This window comes from Molossus molossus, unplaced genomic scaffold (genome assembly GCF_014108415.1).
Source record: "Molossus molossus isolate mMolMol1 unplaced genomic scaffold, mMolMol1.p scaffold_m16_p_6, whole genome shotgun sequence".
NCBI classification, from domain to species: Eukaryota; Metazoa; Chordata; class Mammalia; order Chiroptera; family Molossidae; genus Molossus; species Molossus molossus.
The window spans coordinates 13,878,049-13,905,752 of NW_023425399.1; the positions used below are offsets into that span (position 1 = coordinate 13,878,049).

At 55.9% G+C, this 27,704-nt stretch overlaps 1 protein-coding gene across 2 annotated transcripts in view; it reads left to right on the forward strand.

Annotated features, from left to right (window-relative positions):
* The window catches only part of PTPRT (protein tyrosine phosphatase receptor type T), a 967,960-nt gene that overhangs the window by 373,656 nt on the left and 566,600 nt on the right, over nucleotides 1-27,704 (forward strand). For both annotated transcript variants that reach the window (XM_036244362.1, XM_036244363.1), the window contains exon 6: nucleotides 5,808-5,982. In XM_036244362.1, the coding sequence (XP_036100255.1) occupies nucleotides 5,808-5,982 (175 nt within the window). The remainder of the gene's footprint in view (nucleotides 1-5,807; nucleotides 5,983-27,704) is intronic.

The window sequence follows — 27,704 nt, forward strand, 5'->3', positions numbered from 1 at the left end:
ACTGCAACCCTCAGTTTCTGTTTGTCTTACCCTCCATGCTGTTCTGTTGGAATCTTCACCCAGCCGGTCAGTACCTCTGGGCAGACAGTATACTCTCCACACTCCACACTCTCTCGTTTTCTGTTTTGTTAAATAATGAGTACATTTTCGCTGTGATCGAAAGTAGAATAAGGAAAGGGGAAAACATCTCAGACTCCTGACCCCTAATCCACGACATCTACAAATGGATATCAGCCCGGGAATTCTCTTAAAAGTTTACGTCTCTAACAAGTCCCCCGGAGATGCGGATGCTGCTGGCTGGGGAACCGGCCTTGGCACTGCGCGTTCAAAAGGATTTCAAAAGCGTCCAGTGAAGTCTGTCGTGTACACAGTTCACACAGTGCCCAGCAGAGACGAAGCACTCGAAAATGTTAGTGACCGTGGCTTCGGCTAAATAAACGCTCAGGCAGATCTCACCGAGTTACACAACACATTTATCAGGCTCAGTCATGGGACTCTATTTGTGGGAGATGCGCCTTTTCGGAGGAAAAACCGTGTTATTTCAGGGGTGCTCCGCTTGTCTGTGTTGTCAGTGTTCCATGGAGGTCAATTCCAGCCCCATTTAAAAAAAGAAACACGTAGATTTCATAGCAGACTACCAGCACACAAGGCAGCGGCTCACGGGACGTCAGGAGGCCCTACCTGCAGCGTGCTGTGCTGGGAGGGGCCACGCTGCAGCCTTTTGGACAGTGTCCTTTGTGACCAGCGCCCCTGACCCTGGGCACGGAGCCTGTTGGCTGCTACAGGCTCACAGAGAAGTGCCCTTTCTCAAACGGGAAGTGTCTTCCTCCCCACGTGGCCAGCTGTGGCCGATGACTGCCTGACATGGGTTCAAATGCTGGCTCTTTGCTTCACGGTGGGACCAGCTCTGTGGTTCACCGCAGGCTGCTGGGCTCCCGTGGGTCAGCCGTAGCTGGACTCCAGGTACGTCCACTTCCTCGCTCGGCTCCTTGCCTCACCCTCCCTGTCACCCTGTCTCCTGAGAGCGCTCAGCAGGCCACACGTCTCAGACTCTGCTTCGGGGCCCCTGACCCAAGACACGGGCAACTCATCCTGTTGGCTCATCGATGCAGAGGGGCTAGAAGATGCTTCCGATTTAGAGCAGACGTAAATCCGCAGGACTTGGCGCCAGAGAGAGGAAGGGAGCCCCGAAATGTCAGAGCAAGGGTGTGCTTCTGTCTGAAAAAGATTCCAGGAGCCAGACGAACATTCCCACGAATTGGAGTGCTGACCGGGCCCGAGGCTCTGACGGAATCTTCCCGGGCTTCTGCCTTGCTGTCCTCTCTGGCTTTCCCAGGACTTCCCCTTCCGTCACTGTCCCGCTCCTCTCTCCTAGCGTCCCGCAGTCACATCCCCGCCGGCGAGGTGGCGCCTGAGGACTGGCTTGCGAAGGGGTGCTCCCCACCTCGTGTCTGGGCCGTGGTCCTCTCCGCTCCCGGGCAGCCCCTGCTTTCCTCCCTGTGTCCACTCAGACCCGCTCCGCTGTTGCCCGTGGCCTGGATGTCCGAGTTCTGTCCTGCTTCATGACCCCTCCCCTTGCTTCCCCCCCTGGCAGTTTCCCCTCTGCCTCTGTCTGGGGCTGCGACCCTGGCTGGGACCTGTGCTTCCCACACATTCACTCCGAGTCGCCGCAGCACGCTGGCATCGGAGCCTCTGACCATCGCTGACCTTCTAGAATCCCTCCTGGTCTCTGTTTCTGGCTTCCTGCTCACCTGCCTTGACCTCGCCTGGGCTCATCTCTCTGAACGTAACCTTCATGTCTCCTTGGCCACGGTCCGTCACAGCGCTCTCGGGGCCCCGGGCCTCCTGGTCAGCTGCTGCCCGCTCCCTGGATGACAGGTGTGATCATCAAAAGGCCTTTCCCAGAGATTGTATAAGACAACCTGCCGTTTCCTGTCCTTCGGTGGGAGAAAGCCTGGTGGTTCAGGAGCTAAACAGAAAAATGTGAACCGTTTTGGAGGACGCGCTTGATCCTCTCTGGTCCTGCTGGAATCTGACATCACTGAGAGGAACAGTGAAGAGTACGGAGGAGTCATCCAAGTAACACGGAACCTACAGGTGGAACATGAATGTTCTGCACCTACTCAGCCCATTGTTCTTGGTGTTGGTTTCTTATTGCCCTGCCCTCCCCTCCCCTCCCCACCCCTCCCCCTCTCCCGCTTTTCCCTCCTCTCCCCTCCCCCATCCTTCCTTCCCCTCCCTTCCTCTCCCCCTCTCCTGCCTTCCCCTCCCCTCCCCCTCCCCTTCCCCCTCCCTCCCCTCCCCCCCTCCCCTCCCTCCTGGAAGCTGCCTGAACTCTTGGCTCCTGGCTCCTGGCTCCATCCTCAAGCCGTCAGCTGTGTCACTCTGACCTCTGTTTCTGTCACCACATCTTTTCTGACTGTTTTTCCCCTCTGCCTCCCTCTGTCACACATAAGGTCCCTTGTGATGATACTGGGTCCCTGTAGGTGACCCAGAATAACCTCACGATCCTAATCGCCTCTTCCCAGTCCCTTCGGCCATGGAAGGTGACCTAGTCGCCGGTTCCAGGGATTAGGATGGAGACATCTTGGGGCGAGCGTTATCCTGCGTACCCTGCTTTTCGTGGCTAATTTCATGGCGATTTTGGAGAGCCCCACTGACTGGGGGTTCACACGCCTTCTCATTCACTCGTCGTAGTAACTCCAGAAAGTGGACCCCGGGATCCGACCTCGTACAGATTGGGGAACTACAGCTGAGCGAACTCAGTCGCCTGCCCAAGTTTGCACTAATTGAACATTTGATTGCAGTTCCCGTCCTGCCTTTCCCGAGCTCCAGCCCTGTCCTCTTGCAAGGATCTAATAACCGGCGTCTCCTGGGAGCTCCTGTGACCCCCGGGGGACCTGCCGCAGCGGGGGGAGGATGCTTAGATCGGCAAACCGCTAGATGAAGAGTTTCATACCAGATTGCTTCGTGTATGTATTTTGGCACATTATTTTTTATCTGGATTTTTATATACTTCCTTATCCTTCCTTGTCAATATTTTTATGAACATCTACCTCAGTTATTATGGTTGGCATAAATCTTATCAAGTAGGTGAGCCATTTTAAGCTGAAGATTTAGGTCTGATTTGAGCCCAGGAAAGTGACCTAATCTTTCTCGGGATATGATTTCTGTTCCTTTCATCCGCTCTCTTCCTTGGGCTCCCGATTCCTTAGATGCAGCTGGTTGTCTGGGCTCCGTTTTCTTCATCAGTGCGTGTCTCCCGTTCCTTTCATGTTGGCGCGTTGGCTCTCTGGGTGGGTTTTTTCCAGACTGACCTCCAGGTCACTGATTTTGTGCCGTGTTGGCCCAGCGACTAATTCTTTGCTTCCTGTGCTTCTTCCCTGGGCTTCTCAAAGGTATTTTCTTTATTGCTACGTTTCCTTATCCACGCGCCTCGTAGCCCATGTGTCGATATCAGTCTTGATCTCTCCTGTTTTATCTCTGAATTTCTTGGCCATTCAAAGCCGGATATCTGAGGAAAGGTCCTATCAGCTGTCTGTCTGGGACACATACAGTTGTGCTGCCGACCTCCCGCCTTCTGCACAAAATCCCTCCCTCAACCCCTTGTCGTCCTTTTTTGTTTTGGTCCTCAGCTAAGACATTGGTACCAAATAGGTGGATCCTGGTCTTACCCGCTGCTCCCACTGTCCCACATTTGGGAGGGAGGGTGCTTGGGGGGTGAGTGATGGGGAGTAGTTCCCCGCCCCCCATAGAGCTACGCAGGTGGCGTTTTCCGGACAGGCTCTGATGCTGGGCACCCTGCATTCAGATCCCAGCTGGGCCGCTTCCAAACTGTGCAGACTTGGACCAGCACTGCTGTTCCAGGTGAGCCAGGTGAGAAGGCGCCCACCCAGCACCCGTCGCTCACTCGTGCCGACCCACAGGCCCTGCAGGGCCTTGCTCGGCAGAGCGGACCACGAGCCCCTTGGTGACCGCCTCTCCCAGGCCCTCCGTGCATTCGGCCACCTCCTCCTCAGGTCTGGGCACGTGCTTGCAATTGTCCAGAATTGCCTCTGCTTCCTCTCTGCACTGTTTTAGGGAGGGGAGATGTGTTTGGAGCCTGGGCGGTCCTCATTGTTTTGACTCCAGTTGTACCGAGAGGCAGGTGGTTGCCAGGATCAGCCCCGATGGCTGTCCTCCCCCTTCCGTTTCCTGCGTTGGTTTGTCAACTGTTCACGTTGCTCAGTTTCTGGTTTGAGAGGGGCTGGTGACTGCCTCTCCTACTGCCATGGCTTTTTAAAAACACCGGTGGTTTTCTTATTTCCGAGGATAAAAGCAATACACGGCTGAGGCAGAAAGTCCAGAGAATGCCACACAGGAAAAGGAAGAGGGAGCCCACGACCTGCAGTCGACCTGCAGTCCAGAGCAAGGCCCACGCAGGACTCGGCTACCCCGACGTTCTCGGCCTCCTGCTCGCTGCCGCCCCTGCTGTCCGGCGGCCGTCGCTTGGACCGCTGGGCATGGCTGCTCTACCGCTCCCGTGTCCCAGCCCTGACGCTTCACCGAGGGGGCGATGGGAGATGCCATGGACGAAAGACGGTCACCCAGGTGGTGGGCCTGTCCCCTTTGTGCCGGGAGGGATGGAGCGTGCCTCTTGGAAGACTCAGGGCGTGGGGAACTTATAAATCACGGGGCTTCCCTAAACCCAACCAGACAGTGGAAACACTCAATTTTACCTTTGGGGGAAAAAAAACAGTTTAAATGAAGGCAGGCAGTGACGGACAAGAAGGTCTCGGTGCTTGAAGTTGGAGAACCTGGATCAGGGACCTATTTGCTCTGTGTGTGTGTTTAACTCCGCTGCCTCGTGAGTTCTGCTCGGAGCAGCAGTCGTAGACACCCGAAACCAGGCCGTGCGGATCCCCTCAAACTGCGTCTGCAGGCATGTGTCTTACCAGTTACCATAACTTGCTGCTGTGATGGTCTCGTTCACACTCAGAATACGGCCCCGAGATTCAGGATGCTTGGGCATCCATCCCGATTCTCGAAGTGGGCATCCTGTCGCGAGGTTTGTGGGCATGGCGCTGGGGATCGTGGAGCCGAGTCCTGCTCTCGGGGAGCTCATCGTCCACAGTGGGGAACACCTGGGGCAAAATGCATGGGATGTCTGTGCCACACAGAGAGAGTGCACAGCTTCCAGAAGGTTGTGCGTGTCGGGGGGACTTGCCTGAGGGTGGTGAGCTAAGTGGGGTTTTCAGGGAGAGGGAGTACCCCGAAGGACACAGGAGATTCTAGGCAGAGGGATGAGCACATGCCACAGAGGGGAGGTGCTAAAAAGCCCCCATGCACACTTCCCTGGGGAGAAATTGGTCCTTGGTGGAGTGGGACTCAGAGCCTGGGCTGGGTACCAGGACACCCGTGTGGGACCAGGGACCAGGCTGTTTTTGATCACTTCGTGGGTGGGTTTTCACTAATCTACCTCAGTCTGTCTTTGGAGGAACCCTGTGGGCCCTGCCTAAGAGATGAAGGGAAATGGGAAGAAGGTTAAGGGGCTAGATGCCAACTCCCAAATGCAAACCAGGTGTTTAGAAGGGGCCTGTGCCTTCTCTTCCTACCACCAGCCTTCTCCCCTCTTGTGAATCAGCTCACAGCAAAGTGTATTCTTGAATCCCTTCACTCCCTGAAACTAGCCATGGAAACTCCTTGTTACGGAAAGTCCCGCCCTCCCCCTTCCCAGTGTGGGGATGGGTGGAGCCTCCATGCACCTGGTCACAGGGGAGCCCATGGTGATATGATTTCTCCTTTCTCTCCCTTCCTCTGCCCTGCAGCAATGGAACGGCAGGGACACAGCCCTCATGGTCACGCGTGTGGTCAACCACAGGCGCTTCTCGGCCACGGTCAGTGTGGCGGACACGGCCCAGCGGAGTGTGAGCAAGTACCGCTGCGTGATCCGCTCCGACGGTGGTTCCGGCGTGTCCAACTACGCAGAGCTGATCGTGAAAGGTGAGTGCCTCCCCACCTGGTCGACGTGAGGGGTTTCTTCTCTCCACCCTTGCAAAGGAGGGATTAAGGGGCCTCTCTCACCCACTTCTGCCATCAGGAGTGTGCCACAACTTCTCCTCCGCGCCCCCACCCACTCCCACTCGGAAAGGAGAGGCACGGTTGTAAAATCCTGCAATATTGCATTGTCACTCAGAGTGGGTTCTCACATGTAGGGTCCATGTGTGAACGTCTGTGGGATCCAGAACGTGGGAGACATCTCCGAACGTCTCTATTTTGCACTTAAAGTTGGAGTGAATCCACGTCCTGTGTTTTGGTGGCATTCTGTTGAGGCATTCGGAGAGTACGATCATTTCTGAGGGATTTTTTTATACTGAAAACACGAAATGATGACAGTATTTTGGAAGGACTTTCGAAATAAGTAATCCCGCACCCCACTGGCCTTGACCTAATTCTTCTCCATGTTCTTGTTCCTGGTCACCTGCAAGTGTTGTGGGTACACCTGGTATTAAAATATGCCCTTGTTTCCTTTCCTGCTTCTTTCAAAGAGCTGGGTATCCTGTTTATTCTTGAAAGTCTGTGTAATCCTGGGTGTAATGCGTAATGGGTGTATAGTATTTCATCAGATGAATCATTCATTGTTTTCAGATCTCCCCGCTCACAGTCATTTAGGTAATTCCAGGTGTTTGGTTTCATCTTTCCTCTGTGTGTGCAACAATTAACACCTCAATGGCGTTCTGTTGCAGAGAACATTTTTATTCCACTGAACCAGATTATTCCCTTGGATAAATTCCCCAGGGGTAGAGTTGGGAGGCCAAAGAATATGAGCATCGTTATGGATTTTCTTTGTTTTGCAATATTACTTCTGCAAGAAACGGTTTGACAGGTTACACTGGCAACAGCAGCATATGAATGTACTCATTTTCCCGCGTTATGTTCACCGATTAAAATTTTAATAGAGCGTAATTTAGTGGTTGAAATGATGAAGCTGTTCTTATGCTAGCTGTAGAATGGTACCTGGTGTGTTCGAAGGTAAAAACATTGATCGACCCCCCCCCCCCCACCAGAAGGCTTCTGAATGGGTTTCTGTCGTCCATGTATGGGTTGGTATAAAACCCTTGACCTCCGTTTGCTGGGCCCCGTGGACCGTGACCCTGGCCTGGACCAGACTGGGGTTTGCAGTCTGGGATGCTCTCTCCTGGGCTGTCCTGATTACCCATGTGTATTCACGTGGCTGACCTTTTGTCTCATCTTGAATGTCCTCATGTCATCTTCTGTGAGAGGATCCCCGACTGCCCCTCCCCGGGCCCCCATTCTGGTAGCTGCAGTCTCGGGCATCACCCTGTATTTTTCTACATAGCACTCCCACACTTCAGAATGATAACTTCCTGTGTTTGCTGGGTGATTTCCTGTCTCACCCTTCAGGATATAAGCTCTGTGCAAAGAGGGGCGTCTCCTATTTGATTGACGGCTCACAGTCGGTCCCCAGAGCTCCGCAGAGCGCCTGGGCCGATGTGCTGAGCTGGCCGAACCACACGCAGTCCCGTGCCGACCGTGTGGACCTGCGCGGTCCTTCATTGCACGCGGCTCCACCTTAACATATTTGTTGAATGATGGATGAGTGAATGGATTATTGGCCTCGGCGGGAATTCATTTTATCACCATAATGCCACAAACACTTAGGCTGAAGATCAACAAATTAGACAGTCGTGAGCAAAACAACCAAGAGGAAAAAAATCATCTTTAAAATAGTTCCCATCGAGTGCTGTTAATATATGAAAGAAACCGTCATTTCAGTGGCATTAGGCTCCTATCTTTGTTTTGGGGGTCTTTTTATTTTGTGTGCCAATAGATCGATTTGTGGGACATGTGGTCTTTGCAGGCCTTTTGGGTTCTCAGTGACTGTCATTTCCTGAGCTGTCCCCTCAGGAGCGCGTTACACCTGTCGTGTGCTGGCCTCCCCCCTGCCTCCCGTGGGCTGTGGCTGTGGTCTCACGCTCTGGCGGCACGTTGCGTGTGCGCGGGCGCGGGTCATGAGACAGGCAGGTGGAGGACTGCGAGCTAGTGGAACCCTCCGGGCTTCTCACACCAGACAAGTCCGGAAACGTGTGCACTTTTCTTCCCTCCTGTCCCCAGTGTGGAGGAGGAGGTCTGGAAGGCCAGATGCAGAGGCCTTGGGACAGGATGTGAGTCTCGTGGTGAAGTGTCTTTGCTTTATTTGGAGGGGGGCTGGGGTTTTCGGGGACAGTGATCGCCCTTCGCTGGCTGCGTGGCCTGGGCCGGAGGGAGCCCGGAGGGAGCGGTTCTGGCGCATCTGTGAACAGGATCCCGCAGCCCCTGCCGCTCTGCGTGAGGAAGTCTGGGCGGCCCCTTCCCGGTGGCTGAGGACAGGTGGGTGGTCCCTGCAACGGGCCCGCTTTGTCACACCTGGATGGGCTCTCCGTGGGTTGTCACTTTGTTTAGTGCCCTTTCCCCGCTGCGTGTTCTTCCTTTGCACGCGCAGTTGGTGGGAAGGCAGACGTGGGCCCGTGAACGTGGCCTCCTTCACGCGTGTGACACAGTTAGTCCTGGGTGTGCCTCTGCACCTGGTCCTGCTTTACGTCACTGAGGGCGGAGAAGCCCGGCAGCCCTGAGGGGCGGGGCTGGCTCAGGCTATCTTGGCCACACCTGGAGGGCCTGAGGAGTGTGGCCTTGTTGACACCTGGTATCATGATGCCCGAACTGAGCGGAAAGGGTCCAGGCAACAGGCAAGGCTCGTGATGGGTGTCCCTGGACCCGATGCTGATTTGTCCTTTTAACCCATGCTCCCCACCTCTCTGGGATACAGAGTAACTTCTTGATTTCTGGAGAAATAAATTTAACCCTTCTCTCCACACACACACACACACACACACACTCACACTCTCACATTCACACTCACCCACTCACACACTCCTAAAGAGCTAGTGGTGCCCAAACCAAGCAAGGTAATGAAATGCAGGGGACACAGAGAAGCACCAGCAGCCAGAGGAAGCCTGTCCCCCTGCAGTGTGGGCTCAGGAACCCCCCTGAAGGCAGCAACCAGAGCATCTGGGCAAAGCGTCTTCCGAAGAAGAAGGGCTCACTTTCAAGTCCCTTGCTGTGGCCGAGCCAGGATGCTTAACTATTTTAATACTGACGTATTTGCATGTGTTTTAAACAAACACACAAACAAGAACAATATACATTTTCCTTCTTTCGGGAGTGGGAGGAGACGTGAGAAACAAAACCAAACCCAGCCATCTCAAGCGCACCCTCGGCGTGGGCTGCTCCTGCACTGAATTTCCTCTTCTGGTTTACACCTCACTCAGGGGATGGCGTGGGCTGTGGGGCAGGGAAGAAAGCCACCCCTGGGCAGCTGCTTTCCCAGGCTGCTTTTATGTCATTTTAATACAGAGACAGGAAAGAGCTCTGGAGCCCGGATGCCCAGGTTCGAATCCTGGCCCCATCTTGTCCCAGCTCTGTGACCTTGAACATCAACTACTCCCCACTCATCTGGGAATGAGGACAGAGGATCACCTTCCTCAGAGGGTGGGTGACCTGAGGATAATTGAGACAGTGGGTGCAGGGGTTCCCAGACAGTGCCATGCCCACTGCCCTACAAATGTCTGTTTAATTAGATAACTTGCCACTATCGGTGGGATTTCCCAGTAGGAAGTAAAACTTGGTGAGAGTCCAGGTGGGTAGGTAGGGGCAGGTCACCTGACCCAGGTGCTGATTTGGTTGCTCTCTACGTGGCCTTGACGGAATCATGTAAGGCTTCCTCTGCAAAGTGGGGCCTGGCGCCCTCTCCCCACACAGCTCTGTGCTGTGCGTAAGGAAAGGGAGGGAAGAAATATAAAGTGGGAGCCAACATGTGGGCGTGGGGACACTGGGGTTGTGAGGTCCACACCAGGTCAGGCTCCCTGGGTCTGCTCCGGTGTTCACTACCGGCGAGCCAGAAATCGGGGGACAGGGGAAAGTCGCCGGTTCTGCCTGTGCTCAGCCATCTGACCACATGGTGCCCACTCCATCTGGCACCCTTCCTTCAGAACTTGGGCCGTGCTGGGGTCGGGAAGTCACTGTGCCCCTCAGTGCCAGGGCGTCCAGGATCCGGGGGTCCCTCCGATGGCCTGCACCGCAGGTTTTTGCCCTAGGCGGAACAGTGGCGGCCCCGCCCGGGCCCATCTCTCCCTGAACGGGCATGTCTGGGCTGTCCTGCTCACGCTGACCGGCTGCCCTGGGGTTAGGAGCCTCACCAGGAGACGCCACAGGTCATATCCGGTTCTCAGGGCAACGCACAGATCAGAACGGAAGCAAACCGTGCTCACTTGGTTCTGAAGAGCTGTTTTCTAAGCTGTGATAACGGACCTGGGCATGCATTTGATTGCTCTGTCCCTGGGGCTCCGCGCACTTGTCGCTCCAGCCCCTTGACCCACCTGTTTCAGACCAGTGCTCACCAAGGCGCCGATCCTCTCGCCGTTTCTGGGTTCCCAACGGTCTGATTTCAGGGCGTCTTCACTTCCCCCAAGGACGCAGTTCTCTTCAACCAAAGTCACGCAGACGAGGTCCAATGAAGAGTCCCGGACGCAAAGAAGGGGTCGCTGGTGGTGATGTTAAATCTGTCTTCCAGCTCCGTGCCGCCTCCCAAGGGCTCAGAACCCTGTCAGCACGCGGATCAGGGCCCAGAAGAGGTGCCAGGCCGCTGCCGAGAGTCAGGTGCTCTGACCTCAGTCAGGATGTGGCCCCCCCCGGGCAGCTGAGTTGTTTCAAGGGGCGGGATTTTGGGTGTAACCACAGTGCACTTTCTGCCTCCTTCCTGGCCCCGGCTTCGGTGTGACCAGGCAAATCCGGTATTCACCCTGGGCCTCCGCTTCCTCTGTCCAGTGGGGGTGACTGTCCCCTGGGATCCTTATGAGCGGGAGGCCGCCTGTGTCGATCCCGGCACAAAGTGTGCGCATGTGCAGTTACACCTGTAACGACCCCTGATCCCGATTAACTACCTCTGTCCATTTCCTGCCCTGCTTCAAGGGACGATGTGCTCGAGGGAGTTAAATTTAGTCATCGTCAGGCCTCTGTGCTCTCCTCTGAAATGGGAGTGATGTCATCAGTGCGGCCTGTAGGTCAGAATCTGTTTCAGAAATGCTTTCTTGATGTTGCACTTTTTTTTTTTTTTACCGTTTTGTTGCAGTAGTGAAACCCCTCTTGAAGTTGCATCAGGTTTGGCACCGTGGGCCTGCGACCTGCAGTGGCACCGGAGGGTAAGCGTGGCTGCACCATTCTGGGCGTGTTGCACACTTGGCCACTGCCCACACTTGGCTTTGCTCACATAACGAGTCTGATGGCTCCAGGCCCTAGCATTCCCAGCCTCTGGTTTAGAGGTTTCGTGGCTGGAGTAGCTGACTCATCCCTGCGTTCATTTGTGTGATAGCGATTGGGCCCCAGCCGTGTGTCAGGTTCTGTGATAAGCTCACCGTGTATCAGAAAGAAGGATACAATGCATGGCCACCTGGTGTGCTCCGGGCAGCTGCCCTCACTCATCTCATCGGCAGCTCTCTGATGTACGTGCTGGGAGCTCTCGCGTACAGATGAGGGGATGGCTCAGAGAGGTTGGGCACCTTTCCCAAGGTCACACAGCTTGTATGTGGCAGAGCTAGGATTTAAACGCTGCCTGTGCCTCAGACCGTGCTCTTTCTTAGACCACATTTCTTTCAAAGTCCAACACGGGAGGCCCGGTAATCGGGTGTGACCGAGGAGATACAGAGGGAACATCTAACGCAGTCTGAGAAAGTCTCGGAAGGCTTCTAAGGGGGGTTCCATCCACGCTGGACAGCCTGGGTCACAGTTTTGAGGCATGAGTGGGTGGCATGTTTGAGGCTGGGAATGTAGGCAGGGGGACATTTGCAGAGTGGAGTTGGAGCCTCATTCTGTGGGAGTCAGGGGGCTCTGATGGACACCCCCCATCCACGGTCCACGACAGTAATGAACACACACTGTCGACCCTAGACCCCCACGTGCATCTCCTCTCTCCCCTGGTCCTCCCTGTGCGCAGTCGAACACGCTGTCAGGCAGGGGGCTGTGGGGGACAGCAGGGGGCTGTGGGGGACAGCAGGGGGTTGTGGGGGACAGCAGGGGGCTGTGGGGGACAGCAGGGGGCTGTGGGGGAAGGCGCAGCCTGTGCTGGGGAGAGAAGTCAAGGTCAGCGGCCTTCGGGATTGGGACTTCCCGCAGCCGAGTTGGCAGGGACTTGGGTGCGAGGGGCTTGTGTGGGGTTTAGGGAGATGAGATGGGGAGAAAGTCATCAGCGGGGCATTTTTTAAGCAGGTGACCACTGAGCATCTGGATCTCGCTGCTGCTGAGGCCTGAGGGATTTGGGGTCTGTCCCTTCACCCCACCATTCGCTATTGAGGTCCACTCTGGGGCATTCATTTCCTGGTGCTGCTGGCTCGTCGCACAGGACAGAGGGGAGCTCCCGGGGCTTTGGAGAAAGCCTGCAGTCATTGAGACTCAGGTGTGACAGCTGGAGGGTGGCCTGCACTCGCTGAGATAATAAGGCCTGAAAGATGGAGTGGGGTACAGCGGCTTCTGCTCCAGGGATCCTTCAAGGGCCCCTGGGCTGCTGGATGCCGCCCCCTCCATGGGAGCAGCCGTGGGGGGCAACCACGTGCTCAGAGAAGAGGCAGAGCCAGGAGCCACTGTGAGCCCTGCCCTGGGCAGCCCTGCAAAGGCTGCCTTCAGAACTGGACTCCGGGCACCCCCACATTCCCGATCCCTGCAGCCCTCGGGGGAGAGCTAGGGGGCGCTAGGGGCTGTATCGCTCCGCAGGCAGAGAGCAGGCTTTGGCAGAAGAGCCTGGGCAGTCATCTGGCCTCTGCCCTGTAAACCCCGTGTCCTGAGTCTGCCCAGAACCCTGCCCCTCTCCACCCCGTCTGCTGTCCAGGGCTGGCAGACCTTTCCTGGACGGGGCCCGAGAGCCGGTCTTTCCAGCTTTGTGTTCCAACGACCCAACTCTGCGGTCGTAGTAACGGCAGCCACGGAAAATACATGAATGAATGAGTGTGGCTGTGTGCCAATAGACTGTGTTTACAGAAACGGGCAGAGGGCGGGACTTGGTTCCCAGCCAGGCCGGTTTGCCTGTCGCTGCACCGGACACCTCCCTCTGCCCGCCCTTTTCCACTGGATGACCATGCTGGCTTCCTCCCTGCTCCCCTCAGATGCCAGTGAGGTCTGCTGTCCATGCAGCAGCCTGAGTGATGATTTGAAAACAAGTTAAATCGTGGAGTTTTCTTGCTCAGAACTCTCCAATAGCTCCTATCAAACCCAGAATAAAATCCAGACTTCTCTAGATCTGGCCCTTCTCTGTCCCTCTGATTCCTGATCACCCCACGGCATCCTTTCTTTCTCTTCCCTAGCTACACTGGTCCATTTCTTCTTCCTCCAACCACAGCAAGATAGTCCTGACCTCAGGACCTTTGTACGTACTGTTCTCTCTTTGCCCGAAACGGTTTTCTCTGAGATAACAACGTGGCTCACTTGTGTTCACTGTGGTCTCTGTGCAGACATGAGCTCCTCAGGGAGTCTCCCCTGACCACCGTCACGGAGAGCGCGCCCATCCCTGCCTCCTGTGACTCCGCTCTGGGGTGCTCTGCTGTGGTCCTCTTCCCAGCTCGTCCCACGTCCTGACGTTGACATTCAGGTCTGTGTATACACAGACTCCTGCAGGAAGACACTGTGGGTGTCGCCTTCCGCTGGACCCGCCACACCTGGGACAGTAGTTGGCCTATTGAAGGGGCGACGCATTTGCTGTATCCAGTGGAGGGTTCCGAAATCATTCCTTCGCAGCAGGTGGGAGCGGGCTCCTCACCGTGTCTTCCTCTCGCCAAGCTGCTCAGTACTGGTTGAACTCAAGGTTCTCCTCCTGCCTCGGAAGCTGCTTCTCCTCTCTGGGGCCTGTCTCTCTTTCCTTGTGTATTTCTTCTTCCTAGTTATGGAGGCTGTGAGCTTTGTCATCCCCTGTGTCCTTCCTATGGCTTTATTTGTCCTGCTTTGGTTGCACTTTGGGGGACTCAGTTGACGGCTGTCACCATGCTGCTTGTCTAGTCTACCACATTGCTGTGCTGATGGCAGTTTGCGAACTGCTGGGCTTATTATTATTTTTTATTAAAAAAATGTATTTTTATCGATTTTAGAGAGAGAGGAAGGGAGAGGGAGAGAGAGAAACATCAATGAGAGAGAACATCAACTGGCCACCTCCTGCATGCCCCCCCCCGGGGATCAGGTCCACGACCTGGGCATGCTCCCTGACCGGGAATCGAACCAGTGACCTCTTGGTGCGTGGGTCAACGCTCAACCACTGAGCCACACCGGCCAGGTGCTCCGGGCTTATTTGAATGCCTGTCGAGGGGGCTGGCCTCACGGTGAACCCTCCCTGTTCCCCCGGGGTCCTGCCGACGGAGTCATCCTGCTTCTGCCCACGTCTGAAAGTCCCCACCTTTTCAGGTCAGACTCAGTGCACCGCCTTTTCCCGCTCCGTGGCCGACCTCGGCTTTCCTGGCAGATGTGATTTCAGAGAAACCCCAGTGTCCTCACGTGTCTGCGGGCTTCATTCTCGTAGGAAAATATCCTGACAACCAGGTTCTGTTTTTTCTGTCTGTCTTCAGTCATCACTTTTATTACTGGATGGCATTATTCTTTTAACCATGGCTACCACTGCAAGCACACAGGTCGAACTCAGAGGTCCTGGGTTCAAATCCTGCTTCTTCCCCATGTTAGCTATGTGAACTGGCAACATCATTGTATCGCTCCCTCGTTATACAACGGACAGTAGTGTAGCTGTCGACTCGGGAAGGGGCCAGGGGTGTGTCCATCCTGCGTAAGCACGGCATGGCTCCCATATTCATGCAGGTCTTCACCAATCTCTGTCACCCCCTGTCTGCCAGCTGCCAGTCTTAGCCCTTGACTCCTGACTCCGGGATGATGTCACCATTAGCTCTCCATGGGAAGAGAAAAAGGACAGATGGGAGGAAAGCAGGGAACTCAGCTAGAACATGTGTGGGGGGAACCAGGAGATATATATGTAGATGGTATTCTATATGGGCACAAAGACCAGCGTATTTTTTAAACAGCGTACATGTGGATAAATAAAACCTGACAAGTACTGGTTCCCTGGAATTATTTTGACTACTTCATCAGCTGCTTGCTGACGTGTTGCATTCACACTTTTAACGCATTTGGAAATCAAATCAAACGGCAGTTGCATTCAATTCTCATTCACTTGGAACACTCTCTCCCGTGCTCCAGCGGAAGAATGATCTGGGGTACGCCAGGAGCTGTGGGCCGCAGTGAGCTCACGCGGCGGGCCACCTACTGCACGCCAGACACTGCCCTGGACACTTCGCACGAGGTCGTTTACTCCTCACAGCCCTGTTCCCGATGAGGGTGCTGAGGCCTGGTTCCCCAGCCTGCTTAGCGCCTCCCCGCCCAAGGTCTGTTCTCTTCTGCTGTGACTGAGGCTTTTTTCTGGCTCTCCGAATGCTGATTTCCCAGAACGTTCTGTTCTGTAGCAGATGCACACGGAATATTCCTTCTGGGGACCCACGTTTCAGGCTCAGTTAAATTCAGGGAAACCATGGGCTCTCGATTTGGAAGGATGCTCTGGGTTCTTGCCGCTGTCTCCCCACTGGAGCTGAATTCCCTCTGACATGTTACAGCCTCTGCCTACCCCCGTGCTCCTTAACCGAGGGTGATGTTGCCCCCCGGGGGACGTTTGGTAGTGTCTGGGGGCGTGCTGAACTGTCACAGCTGGGAAGGAAGGACTGGCATCCGAGCGAGGGGAGGCCGGATGCTGCTGACCTTCCCGTATGCACAGGCTCCGACACAGAGACTCATCCACCCAGAGGCCAGTCGCGCTGCGTGAGGTCGAGAAACCCCGGGCCCAGAGCGCTCACCTGCAGTTCTGCAGGGTGTGATGTGTGGGAGGAAGAAGGTAGAGCTGGTTGTGTGGCTATGAAGAAGGGGTTCAGCTTCTCTGAGCCCCCGTCTGTCTGGGAAATTGACATCTGACTTCTGGGTTATGCTGGCTTGTGGGCCTGGGCCTCCTCTCTCCCATTTTCTCACCGAAACCCACGGAGACCCAGTAAAAGGAAAGTGCGGTCCTGGGAATGGGAGATGGCCTTGCTGACTCTCAGGCCAACGAAGCTGCTCCATGGCCACCAAATGCACCAGCCCCACTTCCACGACGTGGATTGGGATTCAGAAGCAGCTGCCCACCCGGGACTACATTTCCCAGCCTGCCTTGTTCTCAGTGGGGCCATGCGATTCGTTCCTTAAAGGAAGGTGCACAGAGCTATCGCAAGTCTTTTCAGAGCCAACGTGTTTTATTCTTCTTCTTCTTTCTAATTTAATTTAATTTTTCAATTAAAAGTACAGTCGTCCCTCAGCACTTCGTGCCTCGACTTTCGCGGCTTCACTCTATCGCGATTTTTTTCAAATATATTCGTTAAAAAGTTGATGGAGACAGTGAAAATGTTACAGCGCGTGCTCGGTTGTCTGAGTCAATTTTACACCCCTGTATTACAATTAAAATTAAAATTACTGTTCGTATGGACTGCAGGCCTCTGTATTCGAGCACCCCAGGAATCCTTCAACGCCAGGTGCAACCGCTAGCGTCTGGAACGGATTAACCACGATAAACGAGGGACGACTGTATATCATTGTTAGCCAGAGCCAAAGTGTTTTAAAAGTAGGTAATCTTTCCCACATTCTCCTCTCCCTCTTGGGTTGGACAGGTGTCGACAACTCTAAGCCCATAGCAGGTGAGTCAAAATACCGATCTTGGATTCCTGAGTCGCTTTGTGGAGAAAAATTGCCTGCAAAGCAGGCCTGTTATCTGAACAACAATAAGCTACTATTCTGTGAAGCTACTGTGCTTTGGGGTTTGTGATGGCAGCTAGCTTTATAGTAATTAATACAAGTTGGATCAAGAGAAGTCATTAGCAAGCTCTTCAGGCGTAACCTTTTGAGTGAAAACTTTCTAACCTACCTCAAGAGACAAGAAGCTACTTTTCCCCGCCCCGCCCCCTCCCCGCCAACACTGGGCTCAATATTCCAAGTTCCGTACAACCAGAGCCTGGAAAAGTATCCTTTTTGTCAGGAAAGTATCTCTTCCCAACCATGATTAATTGAGGTAGAACCTACAAACTCTGGAATGACACGTGAGGGCAGAGACTGTAGTGTATGGAAGGGGTTTGGGGTGGCCTTGGCTGTGACCCGCGAAGCCCAGGAACTGTGGGAGCTCAGGGAAGGTCTGTCCAGAGGGGGCAGCTGGGAGGCTCACTCCAGAAAACTGGGTCTTGCCTTCGGAGCCCAGGGCCAGGTGATACCTCTGTCAGGTGTACCGAGGTTTAGGACACCGGCCATATGTGAGGGAACAGGAGGGCAGAGTATCTGGGCAGGGGGTGGTCTGCGGCGGTGGTCCCAGGAGGAGCTGATACCTGAGGCAGATGTCCAGGCGAGCTGGCCTGGCTCTGTCCTCATGCCCCGACTCCCCAACACCTCTTTACCTCACGTCCGCTCACCTACCAGGTGGGGCCCAGGGACTCCAGCTGGGGACAGATGGGGTGGGGAGAGGGAGAAGAGTGAAACATTTTGCATTTCAAACACAGTTCCAGCAACCCTTTAGATAGGTTCCTCCTGAAGAAATCACAGCAACGAATTTATTTATTTATTTTTTGAAGAGTAGGTACATAATCTTCTTAAAATTATTATTTTTTAATTGCTTTTAGAGAGATAGGAATGGAGAGAGGGAGAGAGAGAGAAAAACATCGACAAACATTGATTGGCCCCCTCCTGCATGCCCCCCACCGGGGATCTGGCCCACAACCTGGGCATGTGCCAGGATCGGGAATTGAACTGGCGACCTCTTGGTGCATGGACTGATGCTCAACCACTGAGCCACACCGGCCGGGCTCAAGGACACACATTTAAACAAAAGCTGGAGCAATCAACAGGAGGCAGAGGCCAAAAACTACTCAGCAACTGGGAGGTGGGTGCAGTGGGTTCCCAGTAATCACTGGGGTTCATCATATTCACATTGTGCTGTTTTAAAAGTCACATGCATGTCCCCTGCCCAGGGCGATCCCCGGAACCAGAGCCAGCGCTCAGGAGAGGTTTAGCGGAGAGGGGAGAGAGCCCCCATTTTTTCTCGTCATTAGATATGAATGACCATTTCTCTGAGCTTCAGCTTTCCGATTTGTCAAAAAAGAGAACTGTTTTACGAGTGGGTTTCGAACGCATTCCCCACTTAGGCCATAGGACGCCTTCTTAAAATAGTCTGAAAGCAGATGACAGCCCTGCAGAACGACGGGGCTCCTGGACCGGTCGCAAGTCTGTCTCCCACCTGGGCAGGTGCATTTCTTTAAAGTCCCCCCCCCCCCCTTAATGCACAGGATCCTCCTCCTTTTTCATGCTGTCCCGGGCCCTGGTAGAAACGAGGATTTGGTCTCTTCTCCTTTAAATGGAGTGTGCTGGCCCTGCTTTACTCAGTCGATACAGTAGCAAGCCAGTTGCTTAGATGTGTCCCCGGAGGCAGCTGGCGCTCAGGCCCCAGAACTCCTCCTTCCTGATGGAGCTGGGGCTGGTGCAGGGAGCGGGCATGGTTGGCAGGGCAGCTGGCCGTGTGCTCTCAGCGAGGGAAAGCCTCCTGTTTGAGCTCATCAGCGCCAACCGTGCCCGGGGAGGTGCTCCTCTAGTGTCACCCGCACAAGTGGGGAGCTGCTGGGCCCCGCGAGGCAGGCAGCTGAAAGCGCCCTCTAAGGGAGGCCCGGAGGCTGCGCTGGGGGAGCAGGCGGGCCGGGTGGGTCCCTGGCTCTGCCCCTTTTGCTGTTGAATTAAACCGCGTCTCCATTCCCCCATGTGTAGGAGGGAAAGGAGCATGTCACTTGCCTCACGTTTTCTGAGTGAAGTAATGTATGGAGCTTACAGAGCGTGGGATCTGCTTTGTACCAGGCGAGGAAGTTCGAAGAGTCTGTGACAGTGTCATGTGGTCCCCTGTTCCATTTCCCAGACTCCTGCATCCAGGGGTGGCCAGAGCGGCAGACACCTGGCCCCTTGCCCTCCCCCGTCCTGCGGCATGGGGCCCACGAGTGGAGGCAGGCAGCATCCCCAGGTAGAAGCCTGGGCCCCGGACTGATGAGTGAGCCCAGCACCACCCCACCCCACCGTTAACCTTGGGCGGAGCCAGCCATGACCAGTCCACCTCCTGCCGCTGGGACAGGCGCGGCGGTGGGGCGGCTGTCCATTACCATGGCGACCAGCCTGGATGGCCGACGGACCTCCTTCAGAGGTGTCCACCTGTGTAGTGGACAGACATCTACAGCCTCAGGACGGCACTGTAGTTCCCACTCAGCATTTTGTGGGGGCCCAGGGGTGATCAGAAGGGGGTTTCGTCTGGCCTCATTAAAAGGGGAGCTGGTGGATTCTCTCTGCCCAGTGCCCTCGAGCCAGGCGCGTCAGAGGCTGCCCTTTCTCTCTGGGCATTGCTACCCCAGGACATCAGTGGCCACCGCACCCCGGGACTTTCTTTTGGGGGCACTGAACTGACCACCTGTTTTGCCTTTAACCTTTCCTTTCCTCACTAAACAAATGCGGTCCACTAAGTGACCCAGCAAGCTTTCCGGCCGAGGGACAAGGGTGACTCTTTCCAGTATCTGTGTGTGCCTGCTGAAACCTAGGCTCTGTTGACTGTGTTTCTTCTGTGACAAGGAGACATGAAGGGAACCGTGGGTGCCTCCCTCCCAGGCTGTAACCCCATGGTGTGCTGAGTGTGGACTTGTTCCCATTGCCTGGGCCGAAGGGCCCCACCTTTATGGCCCAACCCCAAGCTAATATTCTCCCCCCCCCTTCCTTATCCAGCCACGACTCCAGGGCTCCCGCTTAGCTCCCGGTCCCTGGCGTCACCAGGGGCTGCCCTGCCAGTTCCAGAAGCCACGGAGAAGCAGCTCATAGATACACCTGCCGTCGTTGTCTTGGCACAAGAGGGCCCTGCCAGGTGTGCCCGGGCTGGAGCTGAGGAGAGCTCCTTAGCCACAGTGATCTCCAGCCGGGAGGGCGCAGCAGCTGCCTGCCCTGGAGACTGGGGTAGGATGAGCTCTCCCAGGGTCACACATCCCCAGGGCCCCCTAGTGCGGCCCCTTCTGACCATGTGGTTCCCATTCCTGCTGCCTTTTGACCTCAGTTACCTCTCACCCCTTAAACGTTCTCTCCGCTCTGCACCCTCCAAACTTGGAACGCAGCCCCCCCGCCCTCAACCATCTCCCTGTGCGGCGTAGCAGACTTTTGAAGATCTAGGGCAAGGGAGGAACTTGGTAGCACAGCGACGCACATGCCCCCGAATGGAATGCAGGGGATCCTGAGGTTACGTCGGGAAGTTCTTGGCGGCTCTGGGCTCCACCAGGCTGCCCGGCTCCTCAGGAGCTCTGCAGGGAAGCAGTCTGGCAGCAGACAGTTGCCTCGGGACCTGTTGGCTCAGCTCATTTCTGCCAGCCCCGCCGGCCAGCTAGTCCCCACTGGCTGCCCGTTCATGCCCTCTGGCAGATGTCCGACTCTCCCTTGCCTTGCTTTGCATCTCAGAAGCGGGGCCCATTTCCCTGCAGAGGCGGAGCTCACCCTTGCCTCGGTGCTCGACACTTACCTGGGTCTGGGAATCTCCTCTGCTGCCCACAGCCTGCCCACTCCACTGCCCACAGCCTGCCCACTCCGCTGCCCACAGCCTGCCCACTCCGCTGCCCACTCCGCTGCCCACAGCCTGCCCACTCCGCTGCCCACACCTCACTCTGGTCCTGCCAGAGCTGTGTGGTCACTGGCAGTCAGGGGCAGGAGGGCTCTGAGTGAAGATGCCCATGGGGAGCCATTCTCAAGCCGGCCCCTTTGGGTGGTGAGTGGCAGCAACCCAACCCTAGCTGGGCACAGCCCCGAGGGAGGTTGTGGGCACAGCCCTGGGATGCCCAGGGGCGGAGCCTGTGCCGCATCCCATCGAAAGGTTTGAAGGTGGACCCAGGGCTCTGTCTCTGCACTTCTTTAATGCTTGTTGCCCGACATTACTCTCATGTGTGCTCGTGGGGAAAGTTGAGGCACATTGGGGCCTGAGAACACATCTTCCAGCTTAACAGCCTCCAGGGAAGAGTTGATTTCTCCCTGAGTCTGAAGGTCAGTTCGGGAGAGGATCTGGTGATCCGCCTGAGCTGGTAACCAGTCTGCCCAGGCATGTGCCTGACTCCAAGGCCAGGGCAGCGTGGGAGTGTCCAGGCCCTCGGGGAGACCCGGCTTGGGGTGGCAGCCCTCCCCCGCAGGGATTCCCCTCGGGGAGACCCAGAGTGGGGCGGCACCCCTTCCCCGCAGGGATTCCGGGCAGACAAGTGGTCGGGTGCAGGCCGGGTTTCTCTGGCTCAGGCCTCCCGGCCCAGCCGGGGCTCTTCATAGTGGTGAGGGGAGGGAGTCAACCACATCAAGATGTGGGATCCACAGGTAGGTTGTGGTGTCCAGTCTGGGTCCCGTGGCTTCAGGCTCAAATAGCAATGACATATCGTAGTTTTGTGTTTTGTTTAATGACTTTCACAAGGACGAAGGGCTTTCACAACTGGACGTGTTCAGTGCGTCCCCTCTGTCTGTCTGCGTCCGAGTCCAGTTTCTCTAAGTGTCTTTGGGTCTCTGCCTCTGCTTCCTGACTTCCTTTCTCTCCCCGCATGTCACCCTCTTTCCCTTCGTCACGGTCCACCAGCCCTCCTTCACCCTGTCCTGTGCGTCAGAAGGTGGCAAACAGCTGACTTGGTTCCCTCAGCCCTGCTTGTCCGAGTCCTCTGGTAGGATAGTCCTCGGGGCAAACACAGCCCTCCCCCCACCCGTTCTCACTCCCTCGGCCTCCAGCTCCCCTCCCCTCCTCTCCTGATTTCCATGCTTGTCGCACACCTGTGCCTGGGTGACAGCCAGCCAGCCGCTGGAGCTGCCTGCAGTGGCCGCCGGTTCGGATATCCGGGTGGTTTATGGGCCGCACACGTGTGTGGCATTAGCACCTCCCTGGGAGCCTTCTCTGATCGAGGACTGCGGACTCGGCACCAGGTGCTGCTTGTTAACCAGTATCGAAATCCACACCTGGACGGTCCATGTCCCCTGATAATGCATTCGTCAAGGAAGCAAATGTTTATTCAACACAGCCTGTGTCCTAGGAATCTTCTAGACGTGAGCGCTACACCGGAGAGCCGTGCGGGCCAGGCCTCTGTTGTCGTGGAGTGGACGTCCCAGTGGAGCACAAGAGAGGGAACCGGGTGACCCAGTGACCTCCTTCCGGGCACTGTCAGACACGGTTCCTGATTCTGTAAGAGCAGTTGCCGTGTGGTCGGGGCTGATCGTGTCCATCTCCCTGGCTCCAAAGCCAGCCACGGGATGACTCGTGTGAAACCCTGGCTCTGCCCCTCGGGTGTGGCACTGTGACTCCCAGAGCCTGTTGCCCCATCGGCAAAGTGAGCACAACGAGGCTGACCTCTCCGTTGGCTGTGAGGTGTGGCTGGCGGCTCCTGCCCTCGGGACTGACACCGGCCACCTCCTGGCCTATCCCACAGGCAGGGTGAATGCAGTCCTTGGGGTACTGGCTGCTACCATTTAGTCTCCTGTGGTATTCGTTTCTTAGGGCTGTCACAACAGGTGATTGCAGACTGGGTGGCTTAGAGTGCAGGGCTTGATTCTCCCCGAGTCCTTGAGGCCAGAATTCCAAATCAGAAATGTCGGGCGCTGGCTCCTTCCGGAGGCGCTGAGGGAGAATCGCTCCGTGGTCTTTTCTGGTGGTTGCCGGTGACCCTGGGTGTTCTCTGGCTTCAGACACTCCAGTCTCTGCCTCTGTCGTCACATGGCCCTCTCAGTGTGTCCGGTCCCTCTTCGGTCCCTCCAGTCACTGGACGAGGACCCACCTTCATCCAGCGTGACTTCGTCATAGTTTGATCACAGCTGCGAAGACCGTTTCCAAACGAGGCCCCATTCCCAGGTACCCGGGGCTTAGGAGTGGGACGTATTACTGGGGGGATCACAGTGAACTCACCACACTTCTATATGTTTTATAGATGTGAAATCTCCCCTCCAACTCCTCTGGAATTATTCACATGTGTCTTCCTTCTGCAGATTCCAGGGACCTTCTCTTAGAACGAAACAGGTGTGTGTCTTCCCGAGCGTGAGAAACGGCGATAGCGGGAGGTGGGAGCTGGGTTCTCTGTCTCGCTCCTTCACCTCTCAGGGTTTGTGCCTGCTTCTCTTTCACCTCCTTTCTGTGTTCCACCAGCAGGCCCAGGCCTGCCCCCTGGCCTTTGCCTGCAGAAGGCGGCCCCCTTCCGAAATTGGACCCTGTGTCTCTCCAGCCACAGTTCTCACGAACCCCTTCCCTGGGCTCCCGTCGCGGACCACACCACAGACGTTAGTCCCCCCGCGGGCTCGTGACATCAGTACTCACTGGCCTGCCGACATGCCTGCTTCCTGGCCTCCTGACTCCACTCTGCCCACCCTGTCATCCAAGGTGACCTCTCTAACTGCATGTCTTTTAGCAAAGGTGTCAGGTTCAGTAGACTGGGCTCCGTGAGGACAGGCATGGACTGTGCTTGTTCACCCTGTGTCCCTAGTGTTTGGCACACTATAGTGTTTGGCACTCCGGGGATGCTTGTCACATACCTGCCCCAATTACATGCCTCAGGAGCTCTTTTATAGCTTCTTCTTTTTTTTTCTTTATTGATTCTAGAGAGAGAAGAAGAGAGAGGGAGAGAGAGAGAGAAACATGGATGAGAGAGAACATTGATTGGCTGCCTCCTGCATGCCCCCCACTGGGGACCGGGCCCACAACCTGGGCATGTGCCCTGACCTGGAATCAGTCTGGTGACCTCCTGGTACGTGGGTCAATGCTCCACCACTGAGCCACACTGGCTGGGCTCACAGCTTCTCTGGGAGGATAGGAAAGGCTTCTCGAAGCCTCTGTTCTTCCAGACCTTTGCACCCAGGCAGGGAACAGCCCGCGTGGCTGGTTGGCAGCTATGCCTTGGCTCTGGCTTTCCCTTATCCTGGAACCTCCTTCCCAACCTGCTCAGGCCTTCACGGCGCAGCCGAAGCGTTTCCCTTCGGGGAGCCCTCCCCGGTGACCTTCCCCAGCACTGAAAAGTATGTTAGGTGCCCCCAAATCTCTAGCCACTTAGCAGGAGCCCCTGCTAGAGCTTAATGTCTTTGAGGGTAAGGGCTGCGTTCAACTCATCTCCTGATTCCCAGGATCACTGCCTACAGGAGGGATTCTGTTAGCGGCTACCAGCATGAAATTATGTCGTTTTTTAATGTGTACAGAATAATGAGGATGCCCCAAATAGCTGATAATTATTATGATTTTCTTCTTTTTTGTGTGTGTGTGAGGAATCAGATTCAGAGAGGTTCAGTGACCCAACGAAGGACACACAGCTGGAGTAGAGTTGGTGGGATGAGTGGCCCCAAGGTCTCCTGGGGGAAGGATGCACTCAGGAACACAGGAGAGCAAATGCTGGGGTGCGGGAAGCCCACGAGGAGACACATGGTGCTCGGGAGGCCTGGCTCCTGGCCGTGCTCTCGGGGAGACTTGGGGCACCAGGACCCGCGGCCCCTGTCCTCACTGTGATCCTAAGGAGACTTCTGTTCTGGCTGCTCTTTTCAAGTGTCGTTCTTGCAGTTTGGGGTGTGGGGGACATAGTGTTTGTCACAACTGCTAATGACAGGGCTACCGAAAAAGACTCTCTATTTTTGGAATTAAGCCTCAGCCTAAAAGAAATAAAAATAAACATCGAGAGGATTTTTTTAAAGAAAAAAAAAATGTGTAGAAAGAAATCAATACAATCTCAGCCTGCTCTAGTGAAGAATAGGAATGTAATCTAGAACAGGCCAGCAGCCCGGGCTGGAACCCTGGCCCCACCCTGAGCTCACCTTGCCGCGGGACGCCACCTTCCTCATCCCTGCGGGCCCCAAGGACAGGGGTTGGAGCCAGCCTGGGGGGGAGCCAGTTCTTGGAACCAGTCTGGAATGGGTACTAGGGGCAAGCTTTCCGCAGGGCCACTGTCAAGTGCAGCCCCAGATTCTGCCACCTCTGCCTCCACCTCATTTGAGTATCGGTGAATCATCAGCAAAATGCCGCTGCTGATAATGGTGATGATAAAGTGTCGATCACATCGAACGTATGCTGAGAGGTTACTGTGTGCCGAGCCCTTGCCAGGCACCCCTGGAAGACTGTGTTCTGCAAATGTTTACCTTTCCTGATCCCATGGCAGAAGGCACTTCCCGATCGACTTCAACAGAACCCCATTGATGTGGAGCTGAGTCATTTGACCTGCTTTGACTAGTGGAAGGTGGGTGGCAGGAACAGTGCGCCGGTTCTGAGAAGAGGGACCATGTGTTTCTGCCCATCCATCATCAGCACCTGCTTCAGGCAGCAGCTGCTCCCTCAGCCTCATTCCCGGAATGAGGGGCACAAGGAGCAGATTCAAATCCAACCTGGAGCCGAGCCACACTGACCCACAGACCTGGGAACATATAAGAAATGTCTGTGTACGTCTTTAAGATTCAGGGATGTTTGTTACTGCAGCTGAGCTGACTTATAACACATTTAAAGGATGATCTTTAACCCTCACAGCAAATCCTGCAGTGTAGGTAGAGTGTTACCTCGTCTTACACAAGGGGCTGGACTAGATCCTTCTCTTCTAGGACCCTACCAAGCTCTGCTCTTCTGTCCTCACCAGCCTTGGCATCTGGCAGCAGCAGCTGTTTTTCTGGGTTATGGTCAATAGGCCTTGAAGAACAGAGTCACGTTCTTTGGCCATGGATGTGAAGAGTCTGCTGAGAGACGATCCAAAGTCAAGAAGGGACTCCATCCCTTGGGTTCCTGTGGATGTGAGAGCAGTCCTTGGCCCTGCAGAGAGGAGCTGGCATCTGGAAGGCTGTCCTGCAGAGTGGGAGTCGCTGGTGTCCACAGGACTCACTGTCCCGAGGTCCTGGAGGATCTCAGGCCCAGAGTCCTCTGGCTGAGCTGGAGTGATGCCTGCTGGAGGCGTGGGGTCACCTGGGCCACAGGTGGAGCTGAGGTTCCCCTGGGCCCTGGTGGCCCTATGCAGGGCAGCTAAAAGCCGGTCTAGACAGCAAAGGGGTTGTAAGTAGATTTCAGACACAACGGTTTCGCGGCCTGTCATCTGAGTTGGAGACCTGGCTCCAGGGTCTGGTTGCAGGGTGGGACTCCTGGGCCCGCCCCTTGTGCCCGCATCTTCCAGCCCCCGGCTGAGGCCTGGGCTCCCACTCCCAGCAGGTGCTCCTCTCAGATCTGGGCCGCGCTGTGTCTGGAGCCCCGAGGACCCGTGTGCCGGGGGTGCAAGGCGTTCCTGTGAAGTGAAGCCGTGTGTGTCGATGACCCCAGGCAGTCCTCCAGCGGCTGCAGGGGCGGTGGATGGGCCGACTGCAGAAGGCGCCTGTTGATCGCCAGAAGTGACCGAAGTGAGAGTCCAGAACACCGTCCGGAAGGCAGGCAGCCCGTGGCTCCGGCGAGGTGCTAATGAGCTCACAGCCAGCTGCGGCTCCAGCTTTATCTTCCCGGCAAAGACCCACGGCTGTTCCGGACGAGGGCACCAGCAAGAGGGGGCGACGCGCTGATTAATGCCAAGCAGATTCGTGGGCTCGTCCCAGCTCCTCTCCCCGAGTCTGTCACTTCTCCCTCTCATCTCCGCGAGGCAAAGCCAAGAGCCAGGCGTGCGCTGGGAATTCTCCCTCTCGCACGTTCTGATCTAGTCGCTCGTAAAAATGAGCCAGTCTTTCAGAAGAGCGCGGACCCTTCTCCTCGAAAGGGACGCAAGCCCGAGGATTCGCCTTGTTCCCTGCCCCTGTGATCCTAGTCACCCTCCTGGCTTCCCAAGGCTGAGTCACCCCGTTCCCCTATGACCTCAGGGCATGCGTGTCATCTGGAGGGGGCTAACCCTTGCATGTGGGGAGGGAGTTGTCCCAAAGCAGACGTGTGCCGTCCTGTGGAGTGGGCCACCTGGCTTCTGCACGGGGTTGCAGCGTTGCTATCCTGCCGAGACGCCTTCTCAGCAGGTCACCCTTCTGAGCATCCACCCTGAGCGTGGTCCCGGTCTCTGTGCCGACTCAGGGGGCGGAAGTGTGTCTGTAGCACAGAAGCCACAGGCGGCAGGAAAGGACAGGGGATCTTCTTCTGCTTGTTGAAGTGGGGCCACCGGCGCCCCCTTTCCCACCCGGGGTTTAACCATCACTGTCTTTTTCTTGGTTCTCGGTGTGCGTCCCTAGCACAGGGTTCAGTTCTGGACCCTGACGCAGGTGTCGTGGCCGTGAGCCTTCGGGCAGCGGCTTGCAAGGAAGGGGAACCCGAGCTCTGATCTCGAGGGAAACGGGCCGACTGCCTGAACGTTTCCCCGCGTGGTCCCCCGTCCTTGCGCCTTCCTCTCACACGGCCGTCTGTCAACGCCCAGCTCACAGGTCGCCTTCTCTAGGAAGACCTCTTCAGCCTCCTCAGGTAGATGGGAGCATCTGCTCTTCTCGGCTCTTTTGAACGATCTCTGTTTAAAATGTTTGTTGGTTTGGTCATGGATCTACTCAGACTTTTACCGAGTGGCTACTCTATGCCCAGGCACTGTCGTGGGCCCAGGGATCCAGGGATCCAGGGATCCAGGGATCGATCAAGCATACAC